This window comes from Pleurodeles waltl, chromosome 5 (genome assembly GCF_031143425.1).
Source record: "Pleurodeles waltl isolate 20211129_DDA chromosome 5, aPleWal1.hap1.20221129, whole genome shotgun sequence".
Lineage (NCBI taxonomy): Eukaryota > Metazoa > Chordata > Amphibia > Caudata > Salamandridae > Pleurodeles > Pleurodeles waltl.
Window position 1 is genome coordinate 1,806,078,238 of NC_090444.1, and position 26,835 is coordinate 1,806,105,072.

The following is a 26,835-nucleotide window of genomic DNA, read 5'->3' on the forward strand; positions in this document are numbered from 1 at the left end:
ACGGTCTCATCTGCCGGGGTAAAGGCCTTTTGATGAGCTAGCGGGCCAGCCACCCCGCATTCGATAGCATGATTGCCCCCCCCCCAATGCATCCCTGAGTGCATGATGGCGATGGATGTCTGCCGAAGCTCCATGCTTAGGTGGCCATGTTGCTTGCTGGCGCGGTCACACCCCTGGAGAATAGTTAAAATGTGTTGTTGTCTTGAACTAATTTGTTTCAAAGTGCACAGCTACCAGGTTTCCCAGGACCATGAGTGACTAGGTAGGCCAGTCCTGCTTTTACTTATCATTCTCGTGCTCGTAGCCCTGATATTAGACTGGGTTTAATAAAACTGCAAGTTCTATAATACCAAGAAAAAACAGGGACTGGCTTAACTAGCCACTCAAGGACCAGGGAAACTTGGTGGCTCTGAAATTGTTTTGTATTGACATCTGTAGAACTTGCTTTTTAGTCGGCAAATCACCCATTCCCCTTTTAAAGAATGGATATGTACATTATCGCATCCACTAAAACACGTTTATTATAGTCATATCAGTTTGACCTGAGACCACCAGAAGAGCACACATCTGGGACGGAGAAGTCCAGAAGGGAACCTGAAGTTCACATGTATGAAAGTCCGGTTCTGGTTCCTGGCGCGCGTCTCTGGTAAACAGTTGTTTTGCTTTCAGACCACGCCCCCTTTTACAGGTAGATTTCGAGGCAGGTATATCACCCGGGCGCCGTGTCTCTATTGAAACTTGAGTCTCACGCGGCGCATCATTTGTATATAACCTGCACCTTAAGTGCGTTGCGCCGCATCCTCCATCGGAGTGCCCGCGGGGCAGTGACGCAGGCTGCACAAGGTGCCAGGTCACGTGGTTCTGGGCAGCAGTCGCTCCCTGGCATGAATGTGACCTGGGAAGTGTGCCAGCCCTGCCCAGGCCGGCTGTGGCGAGGGGCACTGGCAGGGTTAGCGGGTGCGCTGGGCTATCCACGGACACGGAGGGAGGTCTCTGCACCCTCCTTCGCCCTGGGCTGGGGCTCTGACTGAAGGTGAGGCCAGGACCGGGCGGGCTAGAGAGAGCCGGGGTGTGAAGCCGGAGAAGCACGTGTGCCGGCTCATGTGCTGTCCCGGGAGACAGCCGAGCCCAGGCACTGCTCGGGACGGACCCTGCCCTCCTCTGATCCGGAAGCATCTGCTCCATCAGCGCCGGTTTCCTGCTCTTTTCCTGAATCCCTCTCCGCCGAGGTCGGGGCCCGGGGTGGAGGTGCGGGAGATGCCGCCGCGGGTGAGTACCGGGCCCACCGCGCTGCCGGCTCCAGGCACGGAGAGGTCACCTGTGCGCGAGCAGCTCACCTGGCGCCGCCTGGCTTCTGTGCTTTGTTTTTCTCATCACAAACTCAGAGCTTGAACTACAAGAACGGATAGCAGAAAGCCGATCTGACGATCTGCTCGCACTTGCCCTGGGGAATGCCTTCATCACTTAGGTGGCGGGCGAACCAAAAAATGAATGAGGCGAGCCGAGGCTCTTGCGTCCCATGCACGAGCCAAGCCTTGCAAAAGTTTGCCTTAAAGCGGTCAACATCACATAGAAGATATTGACGTCTCTTCGAAATTAAAAAAACTATTTCTTTAACATGTGAAAGCGTCAACGTTAATACGTCACGTTATAGTACTTAGCGAACAGTACTTATTAAAAGTGATGGTTTTCAAACATGAACTTGGAACCATTTTTACCCCCACACTGGCAACAACGACGTTAGTAGTTGCCGAAGATCACCCAATTTGGTTGAGCGCGGAGGTCACAATGAATGCAGTTTTTCTGTTTTCCCTTTGTATAAATCACCCACTGAATGGGCTTTGGGGAGGTGGCTGAACTGTGGGAGCTCCCCCCTCCCCACCCCGGGATTATTTGGGATTTGGAGCAGTCCCCAACTGTTTAGGGCTACATCGGGCTTCCTGGGCTCCATTTGGGCTCCCCGAGTATATAATGGGACATTTTGTTACCCTGCCACCATTTTGTACGGTGACACATAGGCTTGGCAGTAGGAGGTGCAAAGAACTTTTGTTCCCCTCCCACCCACCCCTGCAGCCAGTCTAAAGGCAGGTGTAGATTTGTCATGCGGGAGGCTTGTTGAGGAGAGGTGCTCTGGATAGGGGTTTGAGTGTTGTCGCTTGAGAACAGTTTTACCAGCAGGGGAAGATCAAGTTGACATGTTTTGCAGAAGTTTAGGCTTGTTGAAAGCGGCAGTCCAGGTGGGGGAAACTAACGGGTAGAATGGCTCATGCCTGGACGAGCCGGGCTGGTAAATGTTCGGCACAAGGTTGTTTTACTTAGAGTTGCTGTAAATATAGGCTGCAAGGAAGTTTAAACTCAACAGGCATTCAGGTAGAAGGAGAAACTACAGGATTGCAATAAGGCATTGTGGGAGAGTAGGGTAGCGTAGGGGTGGGGGTTACAGGTAAGCTGTTTGTATAGTGAGACAGTTAGTATTGAGAGGCAAAGGCCTAGGTTATCATGGTCAGGTCACCGGTTTTCAATAAAGCGGTCTTTTCCACACAGCCGGTTGTCAGTCTCAGTTTGCTCCCCTGTTCCCCAATGGGTATCTGTTTGTCTCTCCTTTTTTATTTAAAACGTTTATGCTTTGTTTTTACCTCTTTGTGCATAAAAGTAGAGTGAGGGTACCAGGCTCATTAAAGCTCAACTTGTTTTGGGCTCAGTGTTTCAACAGGACCTCGAGCTGAGTCAGAGCTGGGTCTCCTTAAGCAGATTACCAACTAAAAGCAGGGTAGAGGGCAGGCATACCATCAAATGTACCTACCTTAAAAAATATCACTTTGTTACAGAGTTGAGCTCTCCTGGCAAACACTTGTGTGTATCTTGCAGGCCACATGAAACTACAGCAAGGATCAACCCATGCTGGAACGAACCACTTTCCAGGATTAGGCATGTATTTAATGTGAGTCTAAAACAATGAATTGGAAAACAAAAAGCCGTGGGCAGGAAACATGGGGCCTCATTACGAGGCTGGTGGTCTTGAGACCGCCAGCGTTGCGGTGGCTGTCAGGAGCACCGCTGCTGTGGCAGTCCGACCACCACATTACAACCCTGGCTGTCAGTCTGCCAGGGTACCGACGTCTCCGCTGGGATTGATGACCCCGATGGGCTTATGGTGGCAGAGGTTGGAATCAGCCTGGGTGGAGCTGCATTCAGTGCCGCCCTGCTGATTACGACCTGGTTCTCTGCAAACCTTTTCATGGTGGTAATACCGTCATGAAAAGGCTGGCGGAAAACAGGTGCAGGCATACCCCTTTCCAGCACCCTTGCAATGCTCACAGTCTTCTGTGCAGACAGTGAGGATTGCTAGGGTGCTGGTGGCCCCTGTGATGGCAGCATTGCTGCCAGCTTGATTACGAGCCGGCAACAATGCTGCCGCCACATTCCCACTCTGCTGACAGGTAGAATCCTTGGTTTACACCCATCAGCCCTGCAGGAAAGTCGTAATGGGTCCAGCGTGGAGGTAGCCAGCATGGCGGCAACCTCCCTGTCAGAAGTTCGGAGGACGGGTCTTCCCATCCGCCAAACTCCTAATCAGGCCCATGGTGTCCTGTTGACAAGAGTGATTTGGTAAGTCCAGCTCACCATGCCTTTCATCCTTCAGAGTTAGATAGTCTGGTACACTTGGACTCTGTGTTCTTTGTAAAAGGCATAGCACTGACAATATATGTCAAATAACAGCTATTTAACTTCCAGGATACAATTTAGTTTGCAGTGTGATGATATAAAAACTGTAATTTTGTGATTACACGTTTTATAAATACAGCTTTCCATTAAGGGAAATGGTTGTTTACCTATGTGATGAAAGACACAGGGATGAGATTCAGCGGCCCCAGGTTGTTTCTTGTCACTATCAATGGCTCACCAGTTATTAGTTCTCTTTATTTTGCTTTTCATCCGGTTCCCACGTTTCCCACTACAGACAGCAGAATAGAAAGTGAGACTAGTTTATTAGCCGGACTGGGTGGAGATCTTGCATCTGGTCTGCAATGCCTAGAGAGACCTGGAGATAGATGCACGGCTGTAGAACTAGGAGATGCACGGTCTAATCTCACCTTCTCCACATGCTTGTATTGTGTGATCTGGGCATGATTTTAGCCCCCGGTGCTTCGGTTCAAACTCCGTAATGGGTTTGTTCGAGACTGGAAATACACCAGCATTTTTGCAAGTGAGCAGTTAGAACAGAGGCCTTCAAAGCTGGTGCATGAGAGGAGTTTCAGACTAACATCCATGTTCCCATTTAAATATTTTATATGTAATTTTATCCCATGTGGTATCCATCCTGCCTATTGGGCCACAAGGCCTGGCTCCATGCAAGTTTTCAGGATGACCACTTACTATGTGATTGTTTCCATTTAAACACCCGTATATACTTGTTTGTTCCATGTGGATATCCTGGAAATCTGGTATCAGTAAAGCCTGTTGGGACACAAGGTCTACATATTTTTCTATTTAAATTAATAAATTAATTGTGTGTGTGTGTATATATATATATATATATATATATATGTTTCATGTTTCATGTGGATATCATGTAAATCCCAAAGGAGCTGCATGTTTCAAATTTTATGACCATACTCTGATGCAGTGTTGAAATGTCTTAAACTTGTAGATGTTCAATTTGAGCCAAAAGACATCCTTTGAGAAATGCCCGATAAAGAGAAACAAGGTTGTTGTAACCATGACTTTTTTTCCTCTTTAAGGCCTCAATTCCGCTCTTTTGAATGGCGTGCTAATCAATCAAAACGTACATGATTAAATCAAGTGCACATTCAATTCATATTGTTGTCTTCTTCAAATATGATAATCAAGCTTCCATTAATATTGTCATGTTATTTAATCATTGAAGCGGACAATTCAAGTTGTAACCATTATTATGAAATCAGAGTTTTGAGAAGGTTGATAATTGCATGTTTTGTTGTCTTTTCAAAACAACAGTGCCTAATAGAGAGAAAAGAGCTTGAAGGACATTGTGCCTCTCCTTGTTGATTGTTTATTCTGAAAGATTTCAACGAGCTTCTAAATAAGGTTATAAAAACTTGGTACAGGGAGCTAAGAGTTAGAGAGGATTTTCACGCCTGGTAAAGACGGGGGCAGACACACCCAAGTACCTACTTGAACTGAAGGGTGCTGGGTGGGAATCAGCCTTCGCTGGCTGTCTGGATGAACGTGCTTATCACTCACACACATGCTTTGTGAGCTGAAAATTGCAGGCTTGCTGTTTAACTGAACTCACTGTAATGAAATTAGGTTTGCAGGTGTGAACCATCTTTGAAATGCATCATAGGCTCCTTACTTGCTAGTGTACTATAATTTGTAAAGTGCTTAGAAGTAGCAAATGAGGGTGTTAGTTCAGTAGTTTACCGGGCTCTAATTCTGGAGTACTTTCTGCACTTTACACTTTTTGTTAACTTTATTGCTGCCTTATTATGTATGTTCTTTGTGATTACAATTCAAATTGTGTGCACTAGATTAGGACTCTCATTTTACAATAAAAATCTTTAAATGTATTGTGAAGAAACAGGTTTTTTGCAGGTTCCCCCCACTTCTAGCTCCATTTGGATTACTAGCTGCTCTTTTTCTACTCTGAAAGTGCACTGGAGCCTGCTAACCGAGTCCCAGTGCCAGTGCTTTCGCTCTAAATTATGATGCATATAAATTGATAACCCCAATTGCCAAGGACTTTAACTCCTTTTATAAGTCCCAGTTATGGGAGTTAAAGGTGTTCCCAGGGCCTGCTGGACTGATTCTGCCACCCTGTGGGACCCAAGTAAAAGGATGACAGCAGTCCTACATCTACAGACTGCATGTGCAGTGCACACTGCCCAAAACTGGACCTTGCCCGCTCCATCAGTGGCAAGATCTCAGCACTATATTTAGGTTGAGCGTAAGAGTGTGACCTTTTGTATACTTGTACTGTGGGCTTAAAGCCATTTCATTTGTTCATGTCTGTGTCATTTAAAAACTCCTGGCTTGCTAGTAGTCAGTCATGCTTATTTGTACCTCCTTTTTCTCTTTGGCAACAGGGGACCAACTACTTTATAATTATACTTTGTCATGTTCATAGGGGGACTTTTTTTCTGTTTGTTTCCTGCTCCTGTTTGGTGAAGCTTCTCTTTTCATTTGCAGAACATTCCTGCTCTTAGCTTGGCTGTAATCTTGGTCACATTTGCTTTTCCTCGCTCTGCACCCTCTTAGCTGCCTGGCTCCCACTGTTCCTTGGTTTAGATTCTGTTTACTGAGTGTGCCTGCCCAGTGTGTTTATTTAATTACTTGTTTGCTAAGTAGCCCAAACTCCACCCAAAGGTATTGGAGGCTTTACATAAGTACCAGCTACGTTGCACAAGGACATATTCATTTTTTTTTTTAGGCACAGCAGGATTAAGTGATGTTGAGCCTACGCTGTGACTTGAACCTGGGTCCTCAGTTCCAAAGCCAGCAGCTCTAGTCGTTGTGCCACACCTTCTCCCTGTTTTATCATGATTCAGTGGAGCACACAAATAATCATTCCAGTTCCTTTCATTGTGACAGTACGGCATGCCACACTTTATGTTTACCTCCTCCATTTGTTATTTAATTACTTGTTCAAACCTGTTATTGTTTAACGGTAGGGAACCAGGACTTAGCACACGTGGGTGTCCTATGTCACATGACCACCACAGATGCTTGCACAAAACTGCACACACACTCGCAGGTCGCACTTTTAAAGTTGACTCATCAAGCAAAAGACATGCACAAACTCCACCTAAAGGTATTGAAGGCTTTACAAAAGTACCAGCTATATTACACAAGGACATATTCATTTTTTGTAGGCACAGCGAGATTTAGTGATGTTGAGCCGATGCTATGACTCAAACCCGGGTCCTCAGTGCCAAAGTCGGCAGCTCTAATCATTGTGCCACACCTTCTCCCTGTTCTATTACATTTCAGTGGAGCACATGAGGCATTCCAGTTCCTTTGATTTTGACAGCCGTGCATGCCGCACTTTATGTTTACTTCCTCCATTTATTTATTTCATTACTTGTTCAAACTTGTTATTGTTTAACGGTAGGGAACTAGGGCTTCCCACGCTGACCACCACAGATGCTTGCGCAAAACTGCACACACATTCAGAGGGCGCACTTTAAAGTAGACGCATCAAGCAAAAGACACACAATTTTGTGTATTAACAGATATAGCAACTGATATAAATCTATGTGATTCTGAACATGTGATCTTAAAGACACCACAGATAGTGGAAAATATTTCCATTTGAAATGAAACCACGTTTGTTGTGAATAAAAAACAGGCCTTCGTGTGTCGTTCTAGGTCAAATGAGCAGATGGCATGCAAGTTCGTGTGCTGCCTAAAATAGAAATCTCCTAATTACAAACTTTATTTCTCTACAAACCACTGTTGTCAGAGCTTGAGTACATCTTTAGTGCCTGCATTTCTGCTCTGAAACAGACTGAGACAAATGAGTGTTAAGTAAACTTAGTGACAGGCCTGCTAACATCTGCATTCCAGGCAGCTATAATCTGCTGCCTGCAACATCGCTTCAGATTATGACACATCGGGGAAGGGGTTTCCCCCCAAAAATGTGCCCAACTGTCAAGATGTTCTTTCCATCAGCAACCCCCGGCCTACTCTTTTTTTTTTTTTTTATCTTTTGATTTTTTTTTTTTTTAGTTGAGTCTGGCTGCTGGTATTTGATATCAAATACAAGAAAGTATCATTCCCTTTGTTTTGGAATTAATGCTGTAAGATTCTCGTTTGGTGGAACTTTTATGAAATAGCATGGCTATTAGGGTGCTAAATGACAACATTTTCATTTTTTTGCCACAGATAGAGGAAGAAGGTAAATGGAAGTGCTTTAGTTATATGCAGGGCTACTGGAATTATGTGTCAGGAAAAGTCCAAATTATGAGGCAGGGTTGACCAATTTATGTGTCAAGAAAAGTCCAGGTATGAATTTGCAAGGTAAATAGCTCTAACTCAAGCAAATGCGAGGCCTACTGCATTGCAAATGCTTGTTAATATATGGCGGTCATCCCTAAGGTAGGCCTCCTGAGCTCAGGAGGCAGGGTGCATTAATTATAGTAAGGGTGTGGCCATACAAGTGCAAGCTTATATGTCACAAAAGTAGCCTCTTTCCATCAAGGGCTACTGTAAATGTTCACAGGGTCATAGGATAACATGGGCTGGCACCTAGGCATCCCGAGGTTGCCAGCTCTATTATGGTCCCACTGAAAGGTGTCATGTTTGGTATCAAACCACTTGTCTCATCCAACCGACATGTCACATGACCACCACAGATGCTTGCACAAAACTGCACACACACTCGCAGGTCGCACTTTTAAAGTTGACTCATCAAGCAAAAGACATGCACAAACTCCACCTAAAGGTATTGAAGGCTTTACAAAAGTACCAGCTATATTACACAAGGACATATTCATTTTTTGTAGGCACAGCGAGATTTAGTGATGTTGAGCCGATGCTATGACTCAAACCCGGGTCCTCAGTGCCAAAGTCGGCAGCTCTAATCATTGTGCCACACCTTCTCCCTGTTCTATTACATTTCAGTGGAGCACATGAGGCATTCCAGTTCCTTTGATTTTGACAGCCGTGCATGCCGCACTTTATGTTTACTTCCTCCATTTATTTATTTCATTACTTGTTCAAACTTGTTATTGTTTAACGGTAGGGAACTAGGGCTTCCCACGCTGACCACCACAGATGCTTGCGCAAAACTGCACACACATTCAGAGGGCGCACTTTAAAGTAGACGCATCAAGCAAAAGACACACAATTTTGTGTATTAACAGATATAGCAACTGATATAAATCTATGTGATTCTGAACATGTGATCTTAAAGACACCACAGATAGTGGAAAATATTTCCATTTGAAATGAAACCACGTTTGTTGTGAATAAAAAACAGGCCTTCGTGTGTCGTTCTAGGTCATATGAGCAGATGGCATGCAAGTTCGTGTGCTGCCTAAAATAGAAATCTCCTAATTACAAACTTTATTTCTCTACAAACCACTGTTGTCAGAGCTTGAGTACATCTTTAGTGCCTGCATTTCTGCTCTGAAACAGACTGAGACAAATGAGTGTTAAGTAAACTTAGTGACAGGCCTGCTAACATCTGCATTCCAGGCAGCTATAATCTGCTGCCTGCAACATCGCTTCAGATTATGACACATCGGGGAAGGGGTTTCCCCCCAAAAATGTGCCCAACTGTCAAGATGTTCTTTCCATCAGCAACCCCCGGCCTACTCTTTTTTTTTTTTTTTTATCTTTTGATTTTTTTTTTTTTAGTTGAGTCTGGCTGCTGGTATTTGATATCAAATACAAGAAAGTATCATTCCCTTTGTTTTGGAATTAATGCTGTAAGATTCTCGTTTGGTGGAACTTTTATGAAATAGCATGGCTATTAGGGTGCTAAATGACAACATTTTCATTTTTTTGCCACAGATAGAGGAAGAAGGTAAATGGAAGTGCTTTAGTTATATGCAGGGCTACTGGAATTATGTGTCAGGAAAAGTCCAAATTATGAGGCAGGGTTGACCAATTTATGTGTCAAGAAAAGTCCAGGTATGAATTTGCAAGGTAAATAGCTCTAACTCAAGCAAATGCGAGGCCTACTGCATTGCAAATGCTTGTTAATATATGGCGGTCATCCCTAAGGTAGGCCTCCTGAGCTCAGGAGGCAGGGTGCATTAATTATAGTAAGGGTGTGGCCATACAAGTGCAAGCTTATATGTCACAAAAGTAGCCTCTTTCCATCAAGGGCTACTGTAAATGTTCACAGGGTCATAGGATAACATGGGCTGGCACCTAGGCATCCCGAGGTTGCCAGCTCTATTATGGTCCCACTGAAAGGTGTCATGTTTGGTATCAAACCACTTGTCTCATCCAACCGACTTGTTCCCCAAGTCGGATTTAATGTGACATGCACCCAGGTGGCTACCTTTGAGGTTGCCCCTGGTTGCCCCAGCCTTCCTGTGCCCTGACTGACAGCCTACAGACTACTGCCATAAAGAGAGGCATCTGACCCCTTGCCAGGAGGTGTGAACCCTCCCAGGAGTCAGAAACAAAGGCCTGTCTGGGCAGGAGGTGTCACCTCCTTCCCTGGCAGGATGTCTAGTGAAGTGGCACATCAGGGCAGTGAGCTTCAAAGCCACAGAGCCTCTGATATGCAAGTAGGCGGCCTCCTAGAGGAGGACGAAGCCCCCCCTACCCCAGGTACATTTGCAACCCAGGCAGGCAAGAAAATTAGGTATTCAAGAGGCATACATCCCCAGAAAGATAGCCACACTCCTAAGGTGTGGTACCTGGTCTGTACAACTGAAGATGGGTACTGCGATTATTAAAAGTGGTGGAATAGAGGCTTCTGGGTAGAAAAGGTGCCACCCTCCACAGGAAGTGGTCACCTCAAGAGCGGATTAGTCGCTGAGGCTAGAAGCCCTTTGGCTACCAGCACCCACACCCCTAACACACCTAAACCTAGCATCTAAGGCTCTCTCCTGGTACCAAAACCTCAGGGCTAATGAACCTACAACAAAGGACAAAGAAGAGACCCGTGACTGCGATGTCAGGACCTGCACATAGCAAAAGTGCAATTACCTACAGCTGTGGCAACCACCCTGCAGCTGCACACCCACAGCTCTCCCTGGATATCATTAGGATATCAGGAACACCAGGCACGGTTTGGTGGTCAACTAAGTAATGATGGGGCCACCTTACCCATGTTGGCTATATATGTACTATATTGTGATGTAGAAAATCTGATACTCTCAGAAGTAACACAATTACTGAATCAGGTAGTGTCTGACTATAGATGACATGGACAGTGTGCCTTGCAAACATCTGTTAATGCAGTGCGAAGATTCTGCCCCGAGTGCAGAGACTCCACCCCGAGAACCCTGTGCACTCGTAACTTTACCATTCTACCTTTGTGAATCAGGTCCTTAATTCCCAAGAAATCAGAGCTCACCAAAAAGCCATTAAAAATACCTCATTACAGAGTTAAGCAATGTGATTTTCTACATTTAACAAAAGGCACTGCACTTAAAATGTGCCTCCTTACTGAGTGATACATGATGGTTTTCCGCGTCTAAAAATACCCTGTGCTTAAAATGCTGATAGCAGATCATAGCAAGGGCTTACAAAAAACACAGTAGCTAAAATTAATTAGGCATTCTTGAATCTTAATTTGAAGGACTATAGCAGAATAGGAGACGTATGAAGCACGATAGCAGAATTGAAAATTAAAAGTGAGGCCTTATTAAATCAAAGTGCATTTAAATCAAGCTCAGTGCTAGGATCTATCAGGGTTAGAAATAAATCACACAATCGTTAAAATACATTTGACATGACTAGCTGGTAAGTCAGGGAATGAGGTGGAGCATCAAAAGGGTGATGTAAGGTTACATTGGAGTCTTAGCAAAGGTGTGTTCAAATGTGTTCCAGACCCTTCCTTCCGCAGGTCAGAGTTCAGGATGACAACATCTGTATTTGGCAGATACATACCCCCGAATATTAAGTGTGGGATTGTTGTGATGGCGGCCTATTAGGAGGCAGTATGAATCTTGCAGAAAGTGTTAGGGCCTGATTACAACTCTGGAGGACGGTGTTAATCCGTCCCAAATGTGACGGATATACCACCTACCATATTACGAGTTCCATAGGATATAATGGACTCGTAATACGGTAGGTGGCATATCCGTCACATTTGGGACGGATTAACACCGTCCTCCAAAGTTGTAATCAGGCCCTTAGTGATTATTATTTTTGCAAAGGCTTAAGATGCTGGTGGCTGCCTTCAGGAACTTAAGAAATCTTGACAAATGCTGTGTGGAGAGCCTTCCTTTAAACAGCCTTCCACTGCCATGTTGCAGGTCAGAATATTAAGAATTCAAAACATCCCCACAGCCAGAATTTTGTTTAAGGGCTGAAATCTTCACCAATACAGACAGACAGCATGGACTAATGATTCTGTTGGATAGTCACATAAGCAACATGCAGTCTCTGTAAACCCCTTCAACCTTTTTAATTTGAATCCTTTTAACTAGATCAGGTGAAATTGTAGTCACATCAATTGATGTTTCTGAATCTTTGAGAGAGGTAGGGTTAAATACATAGGCAGTTGCTGGGGATCACAGAGCTTAAATACCCAGCCACCATGTGAATGTTTTGCCAGCTCCTCAGCATCAGCCAGGGCAGAGATAGTTTTTGCCTGTTTGGAAAGTGAACTTGTGAGCAGCTTAAGGTTCAAACAAGCTTCCCAAAGATCCGCTGCCTCCAGACAGCATAGTAACTGATTCAAACAATTGTTCCAGGTTGAACCTTCGTGGTATATGAGGCTCTTGAGTGACCCGTCAGGGCCCATCCTCGCCTTTCCACAATAAGACAAGAATCTAGACTTGAACATAAGTTCTTGTCCCAAGAGATGGAATTCTAGGCAGATTTGTACTAGCCCAGTACATAATGGCAGGTGGAAAATTTGTCGATAAGTTACACTGTTCCCTGTCCAACCAGGCGGTGAGTTTATTTGGCAGTGCAATGGTACCTTATGACAGTGTAGGAATTCATTTACTGTTAATCCTTCTCTTACTACACTTATGTCAGGCCATGCCAGGTTCTTTTATAGCCTTTTAAAAATTGTTAGTGAATAAGAGGAGTTTTTCAAGGCTTACAAGCGTATGAGTTCTCGTCCTCTTTCGTCCACCCAGATTCCCAGGTATCTATTTGATGAGTTTCTTTCTAGATTTAAGGCCTGATTTAGAGCTTGGCGGTAACAGTCCCACCATCAGTTTTACATCGGAAAACCTGCCCGCCGCCTTGGCGGTCCGCCTGCTTGATTTAGATGTTGGCGGTCCCATAGGCAATAGACCGCATGAGTCCCACCATCTCTACCATGAAACTCCACCCGTGTCGACTCTGCCATTGGAAATAGTGGCTGCCGGCAGGACTCCAGCCAACCTTACCGCCAAGCAGATTTGGATGTGCCTTCCCACCAAGCCAACTGTGGCGGTGCTACCTCCACACCTGAGTTGGTGGATTTGGGGGCGGGGTGGTAAAAAGGTAAAAACCTACCCTTTTCCCCAGTTCAACTTCTGTTTTCAACTGGACATGAATGGACAAGACCTTCCGCTGCTGCTGGACCACAAAGAAAACACAACTCCAACTCCCCACCCCCCCACACTTCCCTGGCAGACACAAAGGTAGGTAATCTACATCTCCACTGTACGTTGTGTGGTCACTGCACATGAGCTTGGCATCACTGCAGTCATATATATGTCATAGTACTTTTTTTCAAATTACTGTGACATGCATATGTCGATAACACATTTGTGGCACACATGGATGGGAACACACTAGTACAAGACACATATCACAAACATACACAAATGTAAATTTGGTGCGAGTATTCATTGCCAAATGAATGCTGGCACCACACTGACGTTACAATCACACTTGTCAACGATGTCCATGCGTGTACAGGGCAAAGAGACCTGTAAATGTGATGTTGTGTATGTGAGTCAGTACTTGTGTGTGTGTGCGATTGGATTGGCTGGTTGAGGTGGAGGGATCTGGAGTGGGTGATGTGGTTGTGTCAGATTGTGTGCCACTTGCAAATGGTTCTGATGTTGTGTCTGGCTGTGTGTTGTTTTGCTGTGTGTAACATTCAGGTGAGTGTTGTTGTGTGAGAGTTGATGTGATGTATGTAGTTGTGATTTTGTGTGTTTGTGTAGATGAGTGTGTAGTTGTTGTCGTGTCTGGGTGTAGTGTCAACAGTGTGTGGGTGTTCTGGTTCGGATGTATGGCAATGGCTGTTTTTTGCATATACGTTTTGTGGTGGAATGGCAATGGGTAATTGTGTGTATGTGGTGTGCTGTGTAGTGTGTTGTGCAGTGGGACACACATGGGCAAGATACAGTGTGTGTGTGACTTACCTCTCTTCCATAGCTACTGTGATTGTACGATGTCCATTGGGTCCTGTGACGGCCTCCCTCCGTCCGAAGTCAGCCTGCTGCAGAACTGTAACATCAAAATATGGTCGGCGGGAATCCACCAGCCTGACGGCTAGGAAGAACACTCTGTCGTGGCGGTTGGCGGCTCAGCCACAATACATCTAAATACGGTGGTCGGAACACAGTCTACTTGGGTCTGCCGCGGCTAGGCGGAAATACCGCCAAAATCTAAATCCGGCCCTTAGTTTGTTCAAAACCACAGTTCTCCTTTTAATTATCTTCTGACCAAAGAAAACCAACTTGGTTTTAGAAATGTTTATTTTATTTCTATTTACTTGGCAAAACTGTCCTACTGCTTCCAACGATCTTTGCAGATCCACCTGGTCTAAAAAAACGGTGTCATCTACATATTGTAGTGCCTCAATTTTTTCACTGCCAAATTTAGGGGGAAAGCTATTGCAGTGCCTAGAGCAGCATGGTGTGAGGATTCAGCCTTGTTTTTAGTGTAAATCGTTTTAGAGGTTACCCAGCATGACGAGACTCTGTCACCCAGGTGTCAGTGTAGAGTGCAGTTATCGCCCTCAAGAGATAGGGTGGGGTGCCCCATTTCTGTAATGTCAGCCTCAGAACATCTCTTGCCACACTATCAAAGGCAGTAGCCAAGTCGATGAACGCAGTGCAGATTAGCACATGTTTCCAGCTCTTCATTAAGAATCCTAGCAAAACATTTTCTCTCTACGTTAAGGAGTGCTATGAGTCTGAAATTAATGTTTGATGGAACAAAGAATGCTGGAACCACGCATGCCTGAACAACGTGGTTGGAACAACGACAATCTCATAATGTGGGGATATAAGCCGCCAGCCTTATGGCAGTGATACCGCCACATTAACCCTGGTGGTAAATAGACTGCCAGGGTTAAAATGAGGGCCTATGTGTGCAGATTGAAGAGGCGAGTCAGATGTTCATCCCAGGTCTGATGCCGGCAGAGAGGCGCACAGCAAAGTGGCTGATGTTTTCCCAGGAGACGTCCACACCGAGTCGCAGCGCAGAAAATCCGCTACTAATTGGGAATTTGTGAAAAGTGATCCTTGCCCTGGTAGGAGATGCAGGATAAAGCATGGCATATGGGGACTCTTCTGCTTTATCCGAAGAAACTTGCGCCTTGCCTTCTGGACCGCTATTTGAAATCTGTGTACAGTGTGATTTCATTGCCATCAAACTGTAGAGAGTGCCGCTGTCTGGCCAACTGAAGAGCAGTATCTGGGTCCTTTTAATTTAGGAGGTGGGCAACGATTGGCAGAGCCTGGGTGCCTGAAAGTGGTCAGGTTGCCAAGAACCGGTGTGCCTGCTCAACTGTTAGTAGCTTTGAGGAGTCAGTGCCAAACAGAGTCACCAAAGGGTTCTCAACATAGTCTTCCATTTTACCAGTATTTGCAGATTCGGGCACCCCCAGGATACGAAGATTATTGATGTGGGACTGCGCTTTGAGATCTTCATTCTTCGCAGCTATGACCTTGAGAAACCTTTCCATATTAAGCAAGGTGTCTCCTTGGGATGAAACAGTGTCCTCCACTGTAGAGAGGCGGTTTTACGCCTCCTGCAACCCGCTATCCTGCTTCTCCAATTTGTGCGTGATGGCGTCCATCCTGCTTTACCTATTGTCCATTTTGGACTCAATAGACACCAAGCTTTGCTGAATCAAAACCAGAAGTGTTTTCATGTGCACTGAGTCTGAAGTGTCATCTGAGGATGGGCCTGCTGCATCCAACTTCTCTCCCCCCATTCTCCAAGACACGCAGAGTCTGACGGGAATTAAATTGTACTTTGGACTGACAACCCTCAGCCTTGCCCGTTGCAGTCCCAAATGCTAATGCCACAGGGCAACCAGGCAGTAGGATTCTACGTGGTGAGTGGGTTCCACCAGAGGTTCCCAGGCTATGGCAGCCCAGCTAGAACTAGGAGGAGAAAGTAACAGAAGGGTAGTGGGCCAGAAGCTCAACTTGCCCTCCGAGTGCAGTAGTACTATGTCTGTAACAATGCTAATGATAACAGCCACAAACGATGGTTGCCTACCCGCCCAGGCAGAGGTTCAAGGGTATACTCCTACAGTGTATAACCAGTCCAATCAATATCAGAGCAAATCACCAGGCAGAGATCCCATGTGCCAAAGCAAAAGCACACGCAGCAGGCAATGACTGTGCACTATCCCGAGGGCCCTCTGGGAGGATAGCAGGGCCCAGTGTCTATGTATGGGGAACTAGAATAACTGTAGAGCCTGCCATTCGAAAGTTGAATACATACTACACCCCACTGAGAGCATCACAGCAGGGGGACACGAGCAGACCTAATATCCTGGACCAGGCATTACAAGGAAAAGACCATGTGTATGACTGAAGCGGAAGTCCAACAGTTCCTCATGTTTCAATAAAGCACACCCACCTCCCAAATATCAATCAACAGGGGCTCCCTCTTTCCCGGCAACAAAATCCAGGCAAGCATGGCCTCACATGCAGGCCCTGGCTCACCAAATGTCAATGCATGGAGGCCAGTGAATTAAGCGGTGCGTGGTGTAGCACAAAAGTCTTGTTGTAATATAAACCAGTCAGTAATCTTCTGGGGGCCGGTATCTTTTTCAAAATAGGCAGCAGCTGTTCGGGACCTAGGGTGGCCGACCCCAAGTTCAAGTGCTATTCAGGCAGTTAAATTCAGCAGGTCCCCAGGCCTCGGTTCGGTCGCGGCATCCCAAAAGCACCACACTACATGCAGCCTCCCTCTGTCCTGGACCAACCGGGCAGACTATTTCAAGAATGTGCGGTATGGTGAATCTTGCTTACATCATTATTCATCAGTCTATGCTCTCCCAGGGGGCCAGCACCTCTCGGAAGGCAGGCAGTCGCTTTACAGAGCTTAGAGTATCCAACCCAGAGTCCGATGACTCGAGCCAACAGTCAAAGGCGGCCAGGCATCACGCTAACAGGCCTCCGCTCGGCTGCCACCCAATGGCCTTGCCCCATACTCAGCAGCCAGTCATCCCAGACCTCACTGCGCGCATCCCCCACTCAGTGCCACGACGTACCTGGAGTGAGCAGACAGGACTTGCTTTGGAGAGGCACTGGTAAATCGTAGTGTGCTTTCCTTCCGCCTTAGATGACTGCCATGTTCTGTGTGGCCATAGGCTGGACAGCGATTAACCTTGCATATATTGGCAAAAACATACACCAAATCGATATCGCTTTGTTGTAGTATTGTTATTGGAGGCAGTCCAATCCCCAGCACTGCCAGGGCGCACTGGATGAGGCAGGATGGTGGTAGATTTTGTCTCTGGACTGCAGGAGCCTCACAGGAGTGTGGCCATCTTGCATGCTGGCTCTCTGGCGGCCCCATTTCCTTAAGCTTAGTATCAAGGAGTTGCAATTCAGAAAGTTCACACCTGGGGTGCCAGATATCTTGAATAAGTCCTGAAGTTCCTTCTGTGTAGAATCAAGGAAAAGTAGTCTGCTTGCCTGATGTGTAAAGGTTATTTGAATAAATGACTATAACTATCCACTCTTGTTCATGGTGCAGATATTTATGTTTCCCATATGGTCCTAGAGTTTAAAATCTGATTTCCCAGTGTTTGAATTACCATTTTTCTTTCCTTTGTGTTAGTAGCCATTTATGATGTTTGGTAATCGCTACAAGTGTGTTATATTAGAGTCTAGATAAACAGTGAGCTTCGGTTGTTCTTACCACAAATGTAAACATTAGGTACTTTATACCTGCAAAGTGTGAGACATAGGAGGGCGATGTTATTTTTCCCCCGAAGATGATTCAATGATTCATTAACGTTGGCTACTTATAAAGCTGCCTAATAATAATGTTTTAAATAAGTTTCTCATTTGGCATTCATTGAATGGTTAATGGTCTTACAGTTGTGTTCATATCTTGTATGGGATGTTTATGTACTGTTGTAATTGGTTTCAGAACTGAAAGAATTGCCCCCTGACGAAGGGCTTTATCTGGCCCGAAAAGTAGTAGTATCTGTGACATGGACACACAATATCTATATTGATGTCAATACTACTCATGTCAAAGCCCTACACATCATGATTTTATATTGAAATAGAGATGAATAATGCAAGAACCTAGCAAAAAATATGGTTCCATTGTATATAAAAGAAAAACATGTGAATTGGACACTTACCCGTGCAGGTAGTGCGAAGCAGCCTAACCGGGGTTCTTGTATTAATTTTCAGCCTTATTTTCTGATGAACAGTGTTGATTGTCAGTAGAACTGGCACTTTCAATAAGTACAAGAAAACTGTAATGTTAGTGAAATTATTGTTGAGGTCACAAGTAGAGCTTTGGTGGGATGGCATAATTGTTGTACTGCTAACAATAACTAAATAATTTCAGTGTAGCTAAGCCAAATGACCGCTACCCTAAGTGGCATTTGCAGCTCAAGTGTACCCCAAATATTGGGGAGTAAATCAGCACTGAGTTGAGTAGAGAGCAGCATTCAATGATATAACCAGTGACTGTGCTCAATAGAAGAGAGTGGAGAAGTGGCTGCCTAGAAGCATAAAGGCCACCTGAGGCCTTGGTTCAAAGCAGAGACACTGAACTAGCTTGATAGAGGGTGGACAGCACAGAGGGTAGAATAAACATGGTGGGTGAGACCAGAGTGTAACAAGAGCTAACAGAACAGGCCAAAGGTGTAGCTGAGTAAACCACCCTACAGGGAGGAAACAACAAAGGCAGCCAATTGCTGAAAGCGGAATGATAAAGATGGAAATATTCACTAATAATTAGATGGGGCACTACAGATACATTCGCAGTGGACATTGTATACTAAAGGAATAGACAAGAGAAGTCTAATCCAGGGGTCTCCAACCTTTTCTCTAACAAGAGCTACTTATGTCCATTGAAAATCATCATGAGCTACTAATAATGTTAGTGGTATACACAGCAGACAGCATTACATTTGTGACCTCCATATGCAAGCTTACCAGCCGTGCTCACCTCAGTGCAGGATTACCAGCCGTAATGTAAAAAAAAAGCCTTAGTCAATTTGTAATGCCTCTACTAGGGGAATACATAACAGCCACAGGTGCAATGCTCCCTGGCACCAAGGTAATACTATAAGTAATAATAAGTCTGTCAAGGCTGCATGATTTATCATTCAGATATCAGCTTTTCAATTTTGGTGTAAATATATTAATACAATCAAGCAAAAGCTTCTAATTTAGTAGACTAGGCTGCACACAGGAGAGCTACTCACAGGTTGCTGGAGAGCTAGCAGTAGCTTATGAGCTTCTCGTTGGAAAAGCCTGGTCTAATCCATAGACGGACAGGACTTCAGCAGCAGACAGGAATTGATAGAGTGGCCTCACTTTGGTGGCATATGTGTATGGGGGAGAGGCAGAATTGCCTTGACAAAAAAACACCCTGGAATATACCAGATACAGATGCTGTGATGGCTTCACGCTCACACTCTCCTAGGTGTTGAAAATGTAGTGGGCTTTGTGGTAAAGGGCAAAATAGGTAAAACACATGCACCATGATGGGTACCAGTGAAAACAAGCATTTGCAATGCAACGGGTCTCGCGTTTGCTCATGTTAGAGCTGATAGCGTTGTAAACCACCCTACAGGGAGGAAACAACAAAGGCAGCCAATTGCTGAAAGCGGAATGATAAAGATGGAAATATTCACTAATAATTAGATGGGGCACTACAGATACATTCGCAGTGGACATTGTATACTAAAGGAATAGACAAGAGAAGTCTAATCCAGGGGTCTCCAACCTTTTCTCTAACAAGAGCTACTTATGTCCATTGAAAATCATCATGAGCTACTAATAATGTTAGTGGTATACACAGCAGACAGCATTACATTTGTGACCTCCATATGCAAGCTTACCAGCCGTGCTCACCTCAGTGCAGGATTACCAGCCGTAATGTAAAAAAAAAGCCTTAGTCAATTTGTAATGCCTCTACTAGGGGAATACATAACAGCCACAGGTGCAATGCTCCCTGGCACCAAGGTAATACTATAAGTAATAATAAGTCTGTCAAGGCTGCATGATTTATCATTCAGATATCAGCTTTTCAATTTTGGTGTAAATATATTAATACAATCAAGCAAAAGCTTCTAATTTAGTAGACTAGGCTGCACACAGGAGAGCTACTCACAGGTTGCTGGAGAGCTAGCAGTAGCTTATGAGCTTCTCGTTGGAAAAGCCTGGTCTAATCCATAGACGGACAGGACTTCAGCAGCAGACAGGAATTGGTAGAGTGGCCTCACTTTGGTGGCATATGTGTATGGGGGAGAGGCAGAATTGCCTTGACAAAAAAACACCCTGGAATATACCAGATACAGATGCTGTGATGGCTTCACGCTCACACTCTCCTAGGTGTTGAAAATGTAGTGGGCTTTGTGGTAAAGGGCAAAATAGGTAAAACACATGCACCATGATGGGTACCAGTGAAAACAAGCATTTGCAATGCAACGGGTCTCGCGTTTGCTCATGTTAGAGCTGATAGCGTTGTAAACTCATAACCCGACTTTTCACCTATCGGCAAAAGTGCATTTATGCACGTAACCCGAAAAGGTGCAATTAACTATGTAAAGCGCTCGACTTCTGCCAATCGAAATCGCGCTAGTAAATTAGAGAAAAAGTAGTCCACGAGCCGGACAGAAAACAGTGAGCCTCGCATGTTTTCTGTACTTGGTCGATGTGCTCGAGGAGGGCTAGCCACCGGAAAACTAATGAAAGCAAGCAGATTTTAATAGGCAAGCCCACGAACCAATGAAAAACATGGACGTGACGTCGACAGGGCTCCGAGCCCTTTTCTAAACACTAAAGCGTCTTGCTGCGATGCGCGAGCGCATGCAACGCAGGCTCGACCCTAAAAATGGGCAGGAGGATGCAGTGTGAAAACGAGGTTAGAGCGCCGTTAGAAATTGGGTTTGTGGTTGGCAGAGGTATGTACCCTGTCCAGGCAGGAACCACAATACTAGATAGGGCAAGTCACCAATACACCCTAAATTAACCTGTGCTCGCCCCCTGGCAGCTTGACACAGAGCAGTCAGACTAAACTTGAGAGGTAGTGAGTAAAGTATTTGTGCAACACTTCCAACAGTGTAAAGATGACACAAAAAAGAAAAACTGAGCTTAATTTAATAAATGAAACAAGACCAAAACAACAAAAATTCAATAAGTAGATCTTGAGTTAGGAATTTTTTAAGAATAAACAGTGGAATAGCAGTTAGAAGCAATACGTTCTTACTTGTGGTATCTGATAGCGCTGGACCGGGACAAAGTCAAGAGTTCAGGCCGACTTTGATGGAGCCTGGGCCGGCTACAGGGACCCAGTGAGGCCCGCTGAACAAAAGTACCTTGGTCCTAGTTGCGTCGGTGGAGGTGCAGACAGGGGCTAAGGCAGAGGATCCTCACCCGCTGTATTTTTGAAAAAGGAAAAATAAAACGATAATAAATGATAATAACGAATCCTATGTTATTAACATTTTATTTTTTCTGGGAGTAACGGGTGGAATGGGGTGTGGCTGGGATGGAAGGAGGGGGCCAGAGGAGGACTATGCACCATAACGTGTGCATGTCTCTTTGACCGGCCGTGTTGGGCCAGCCAAACAGACATGCGCACATTGCATGTTCTCTACCCTGCAGTATTGCACAGCAGAGTGGAGAACATGCACAGGCTCCCACTCCCAGTCTGAGCTGTGAAGCAGGCCGCTCAGACCAATCACAACGCTGCTGTCATGCTGGTGACAGCCATGTCGTGATTGGCTGGGAGCGTGTGCGCATCCGGAAACAGGAAGAGGACGAAGATGGAGATGAACGCATCTCCCCTCAGAGGTTAGGGTTTTTTAAATGTTTTTTTTTTTTTTTCAACGCTTCCGCCGTCCTATTGCACCCCATCCCGCCCTGCCATCCCCGTTCTGTGCCAACCACTACTGGATACAGAGAAGGCGATGTGTCTGTGTCAATCCTCACACAGTCAAAGAGATGCATCACATTTCCCCACACAACAGCGGCGATGCAGCAGTAGCAAGCTGAGGTGGCTCCGAAGGTAATGCGCTGGAGTCTACCTTTGCACGGATGATATGCATCAATTTTCCCCACGCAGCAGCGGTGATGCGGTGACTCTGATGTGCGGTGGTTTCAAAAGGCGATGCCCTGGTTCTGTCCTTGCAGTGCAGTGATGTGATATGCATCAATTTTCCCACGCAGCGGCAGTGATGCGGTGACTCTAATGTGCGGTGGTTTCAAAGGTGATGCGCTGGTTCTGTCCTTGCAGTGCAGTAATGTGTTCCAGTTGCTCCTCACTCTAGAGGTGATGCGCCAGTTCAGATCCACGCAGTGGGGCAATGCACTGGTTTTGTCCCTCTCAGTACCGGCAATGCAGTGATTCTTATTGGAGCAGCATTTCATGCCCACTTTCACGGGCCCAGGACTGGATTGGCACCACTTGGGAGGTCAAGACGTGCAGTTGGCAGAGTCCAGGTGCTGTAGTAGGTGAGGTAGAAGTCTTTTGTGTCCCTGAGACTTCAGAAAACAGGAGGCAAGCGAGAAAGCCCTTGGAGTCACTCTGGTTCTGGGTTGGAGAGATGTGGTTCCAGTCCTTCTCTCTATCAGGCAAGGTGGGCAGTAGGCAGCAGGTCAGCAAGCAGAGCATGAGTCCAACAGGGTCCAGCAAAGTGACAGTCCTTTCAGCAGCATAGTAGTCCTTCTTCCTGGCAAAGTATCCACAGGTCCGGAAGTGTACTGAATTGATGGTTTCAGAAGTCCAGTTCTTATACCTAGTGATGACTTTGAATTGATTGGGGGAGACTTTAAAAAGGGGCCTTTGAAGTGCACAGAGTCCCTATTCTTCCTGCCCTGGCTTCAGACTCACTACAGAGGGATATGCAGCCCTTTGTGTGGGGACAGGACTCTGCTTATTCAGATGTAAGTGTCACCCTCTCCCGCCCATCCTGCCCAGGATGGACCATCAACCACGCATCAGTCATACCTAAGCTCTCATTGTGTGTGGCTGTCTATAGGGAAAGCAGAAGCCCAGCTGTCAACTCATCCCAGACATGTATTGGAGACAGACAGAAGGCACCAAATAGTAAGAGTAAGTAAATGTCAACTTTCCAAAAGTGGCATTTTCAGAAGTACAATTTAAAAATCCAACGTTACCATGAGTTGTGGTTTTAAATTGTGATTCCAGAGACCTCAAACTCGGAGATCCCATCTCTTCCTAATTGGAAATTATCCTCATGATGTGTAATAAAATAATCCCAATGTTATCCGATCGGAGAGATAGGCCTTGCAGTAGTGAAAAACAAATGTGCACTACTAGGACATGTACAATTTAAAAGTACATATCCTACTTTTCAAATACACTGCACCTCACCCTTGGGCTGCCCAGGACCTATCTCAGGGGTGGCCAACATGTATTAAAAAGGAAAGAGTGAGCATGGCAAGAGGGTTAACTTACCAGGCCAACTTGGCAGTTTAAAACTGTTCACACAGGCTCTACAAGGGCAGGCCTGAGACATGTTTGAAGAGCTACTTATGTGGGTGGCACAATCAGTGCTGCAGGCCCACTAGCCGCATTTAATTTACAGGTTGGGGATGGCCCCTGCTAAAAGAACTGAGTGGCGTATTTGAAATTAAGTTCTACTCTTCCGCTCACACTACCACTCCTCAATAAAGCATGTCAATTCCATGGAAGACCCCATTCATCCCCGTCAAATTCATGGTTTTCTCTTGGTTTATTTACCCACACTAATCTCCCAACTCTTGTCCATTTTTCCTTCTTACTCCCCCAGTAAGATTTTGGGCTACTGAGATTTCCAGCAACAACATGTACTTATGCCTAACTAATGATCTGGCAGGGGATAGAGGTTCCCAACGTACCCCATCCAATCATCCATCTTTGGACTTAATCAGGTTACTGTTGTTTGCGAATTTGTTTAAAAGTGATCACATGTATGTATTTATATATAGTTACGAAGTTTGCAGAGTGGAAAACGGGTCAGCTATGTTTTCGGTGAAGAATTGCTCTGTACCTCTGCCCACAGTCTCTGCTGATCATGGTATGCTGTCTTGCCTGTAGTACCTGCTGAGAACAGGGTGTGACAGCTTCCCATGCCTTGTGCTCAGTCCCCTGCAGTCAGTGTCCATAAGTAAATGACCTTTGAGATATCTGGCAGTGGACATAGTGTCTGGCCGCTCAGCAAGGCTGCCCTTTTCACTTTGCGTTAGCTTCAGTCTCTCCCCAGTACCAGTTGGGAAGCGACTGCATCCCCAGGTGGAGACAACTGAACCGTCAGTTGTGATTAAAAAATGAGTATGTTTACACTTTTGTTGCAGTAGTACTTATTCTCCCTTGTAGATGGAGATAATACTTCAAGTTTGACAGAATTATGGTAATTGGTCTTTACATTTCCTTTGGTGAAGCGAATTACTTCCCTCAGTCATGGTGCCCCCCCGGGCAGGGGTGGCCGGTAATTTTAGCAGGAGAGGGCACATGAACACATACACACTCACACTTATGCTTTCGCACCTTATGAACACACACACATACACACACCTACACACGTACAAACACACATTCACAACACTCACTCATAAATTCACACACCTTCATACCTTAATACTTACACACTTGAACGGAAAAAATATAAAAAAAACATACCCTCACTGCAGCTTGTAAGGGAAGCCTTGGAGGTCCCAGGAGGGTTGGGACTCCTTCCTTCCCTCATGGAAGGCCACAGCCCCTCACTCATCACAGGGTGGTTGGGATCCCTGAGACTGCTGACCTCATCCCACTGTGTGACGAGGTGTCACTGATTGACACTTGGCCGTGGGCACTTCAGGGCTTAAAACTGAAGCGCCCAGGTATGAGGCTATCAGTGATGCTCCCCTCATCATGAGAAGGGAGGGCCTCAAGGCACATTTACCAGGCTGTGGAAGTCACACCGACAGGGCTGTGAAATCCTCTGCCTGGCAAAGTTCTGCTCAGGCAGCCAGGGGTCCGGGCAGTTAGCGCCTGTCTAGCTCCTGGCTGCCTGATCTGAACAAAAAGAGTGTCTGTAAGACTGACCTTTACTCAGCCTGACAGACACTCTTCATGTCGGGAAAACAGTGGAGGGTGTGGCCTCTTGGCATGAAGGGATGGGCAGCGGCTGCCCAGAGGCACCATGTCCTCTGTTCTTCTTCTCCACATCTTTCATCGAGTCCGGGTCTTGGACGTCATTGGAATATGGTGAGGTGGATCTTATGTTCAACATGGACTGGGAGGGCAAGGCAAGTGACTGCCTCCGATGGTCAAAATCTGTGTCCTAGTGGACTTCATCTTAGAGAGGACAACCTATCTGTCCACTGGACAGGCATTGTGGAATTAGAAGTGTAACATCATCATGTCAGTGTCTTTAAATTTGAGACAGATTTCACTGCAGCAACACATGAACATGGTCTCACAGCTCAAGCCTAACTTGAAAGAAAATGTTGTTACTGTGAGCAGTTGAATGTGTTCCAGTCTTCTGGATCTATGTATGCCCACCAAACCAATTGACAATTGAAACAATAAACTTTATTGTGATTGCTATGCCATTCTTCTAAATTTAATTTTGTGTGTGTTTTTGTTTCAGAAGTTGCTCCTAGCTTTACTTCTTTAGTGACAGAAGATGGATCGGCTGCTGCCTGAACTCTGTGGGTCCAGACCCTTAGACCCGCTTCCAGTCTGGGAACATGGGAGCATCGGGTACTGCTTTAACGAGCTGGTGCTGAGTGCTCTCCCACACCTTCTGTTGGCTCTATCTAGCGCATGCTATGTGGGAACGCCTAGGTATGTATACACCATCTAAACTGACCAAATTTGGTATTGCATATCTACTTCAACATTTCACACCCTCAACCACATCCAGCAGACCACTGTTTTACGGGTGAACACTGTGATAGATACCAAGTTCTGTTACTTTCCTACCAGCTAAATGTATGATACTTTGAGCTCTTAGAACAGTGGTTCTTAACCTGTGGCCAGTGGAACCCTGGTGGTCTGTGATACCTACTCAGCGGGTCCGCAACTGTATTGCAAAATTAAACAATAGGGAAATTATTAATTTCAAATTAATAAAGTATATACAAATAAAGAAGCAAAATAGAAAATGTTAAACGTTTTCAATATTTGATTGTTAATTAAATATTTGAGAATTTGTTTGATGTATACTTGTTTTTGTATTTTTGTGTACAGTGTTTACAGTCAAATTATAGAAATTGCTTCCGCCGGGGGTCCCCGGCTTCCAGAAAGAGTCAGCGGGGGTCCCCGGATTCCAGTCATGGTTCAATAGGGGTCCACGGAAGTCAAAAGGTTAAGAACCACTGTTTTAGAAGATTGCCTCCTTACAGATAGACCATACCAAGAGGTATTCTGTATTTCTATACCACCTGCTTTACTTAGGTGTCGAAGCAGAAATACTACCTTTGCCTGTCTTGTTGAGTCTACTTGTCTTGTCACTGTGCCAAACCGCATAGGAATGGGACATGGCCGGACTAATGAGTGGAAAAGAGAGGGGGAGGTCAAACCAGTCTTACCAGCTGGGTAAGTGGGCAGACCTGAAAGGCGGTGGCAGTGAGAAGAGTGTCAGCTGGAGAACATTGGCAGGGAAGAAGAAACAAGCTGGTGGATGAGGGTGTAGGGTTAACAAGCAGAGGAGGTAAAACAGGCTGTCACTGGCTATTCCCTGTGAAAAAAGATGAAGCAAAAGTGGAAATGGAAGTCAAGGAAATGTATATGACAGCAAGGTCCTGAATAAGCCTGGTTGAAATTTTTGTTACACCAGCATAA

The 26,835-nt window shown here is 45.5% G+C and overlaps 1 protein-coding gene across 3 annotated transcripts in view; it reads left to right on the plus strand.

Moving 5' to 3' along the window:
• Positions 1-824: 824 nt before the first annotated feature.
• Positions 825-26,835, plus strand: part of LOC138296822 (ATP-binding cassette sub-family C member 10-like) — a 296,467-nt gene continuing 270,456 nt past the window's right edge. For 2 of the 3 annotated variants that reach the window (XM_069236277.1, XM_069236279.1), the window contains exons 1-2: positions 825-1,269; positions 25,640-25,836. In XM_069236277.1, the coding sequence (XP_069092378.1) occupies positions 25,676-25,836 (161 nt within the window). In that variant the 5' untranslated portion in view covers positions 825-1,269; positions 25,640-25,675. The remainder of the gene's footprint in view (positions 1,270-25,639; positions 25,837-26,835) is intronic. The other variant, XM_069236278.1, reaches the window with a different exon arrangement.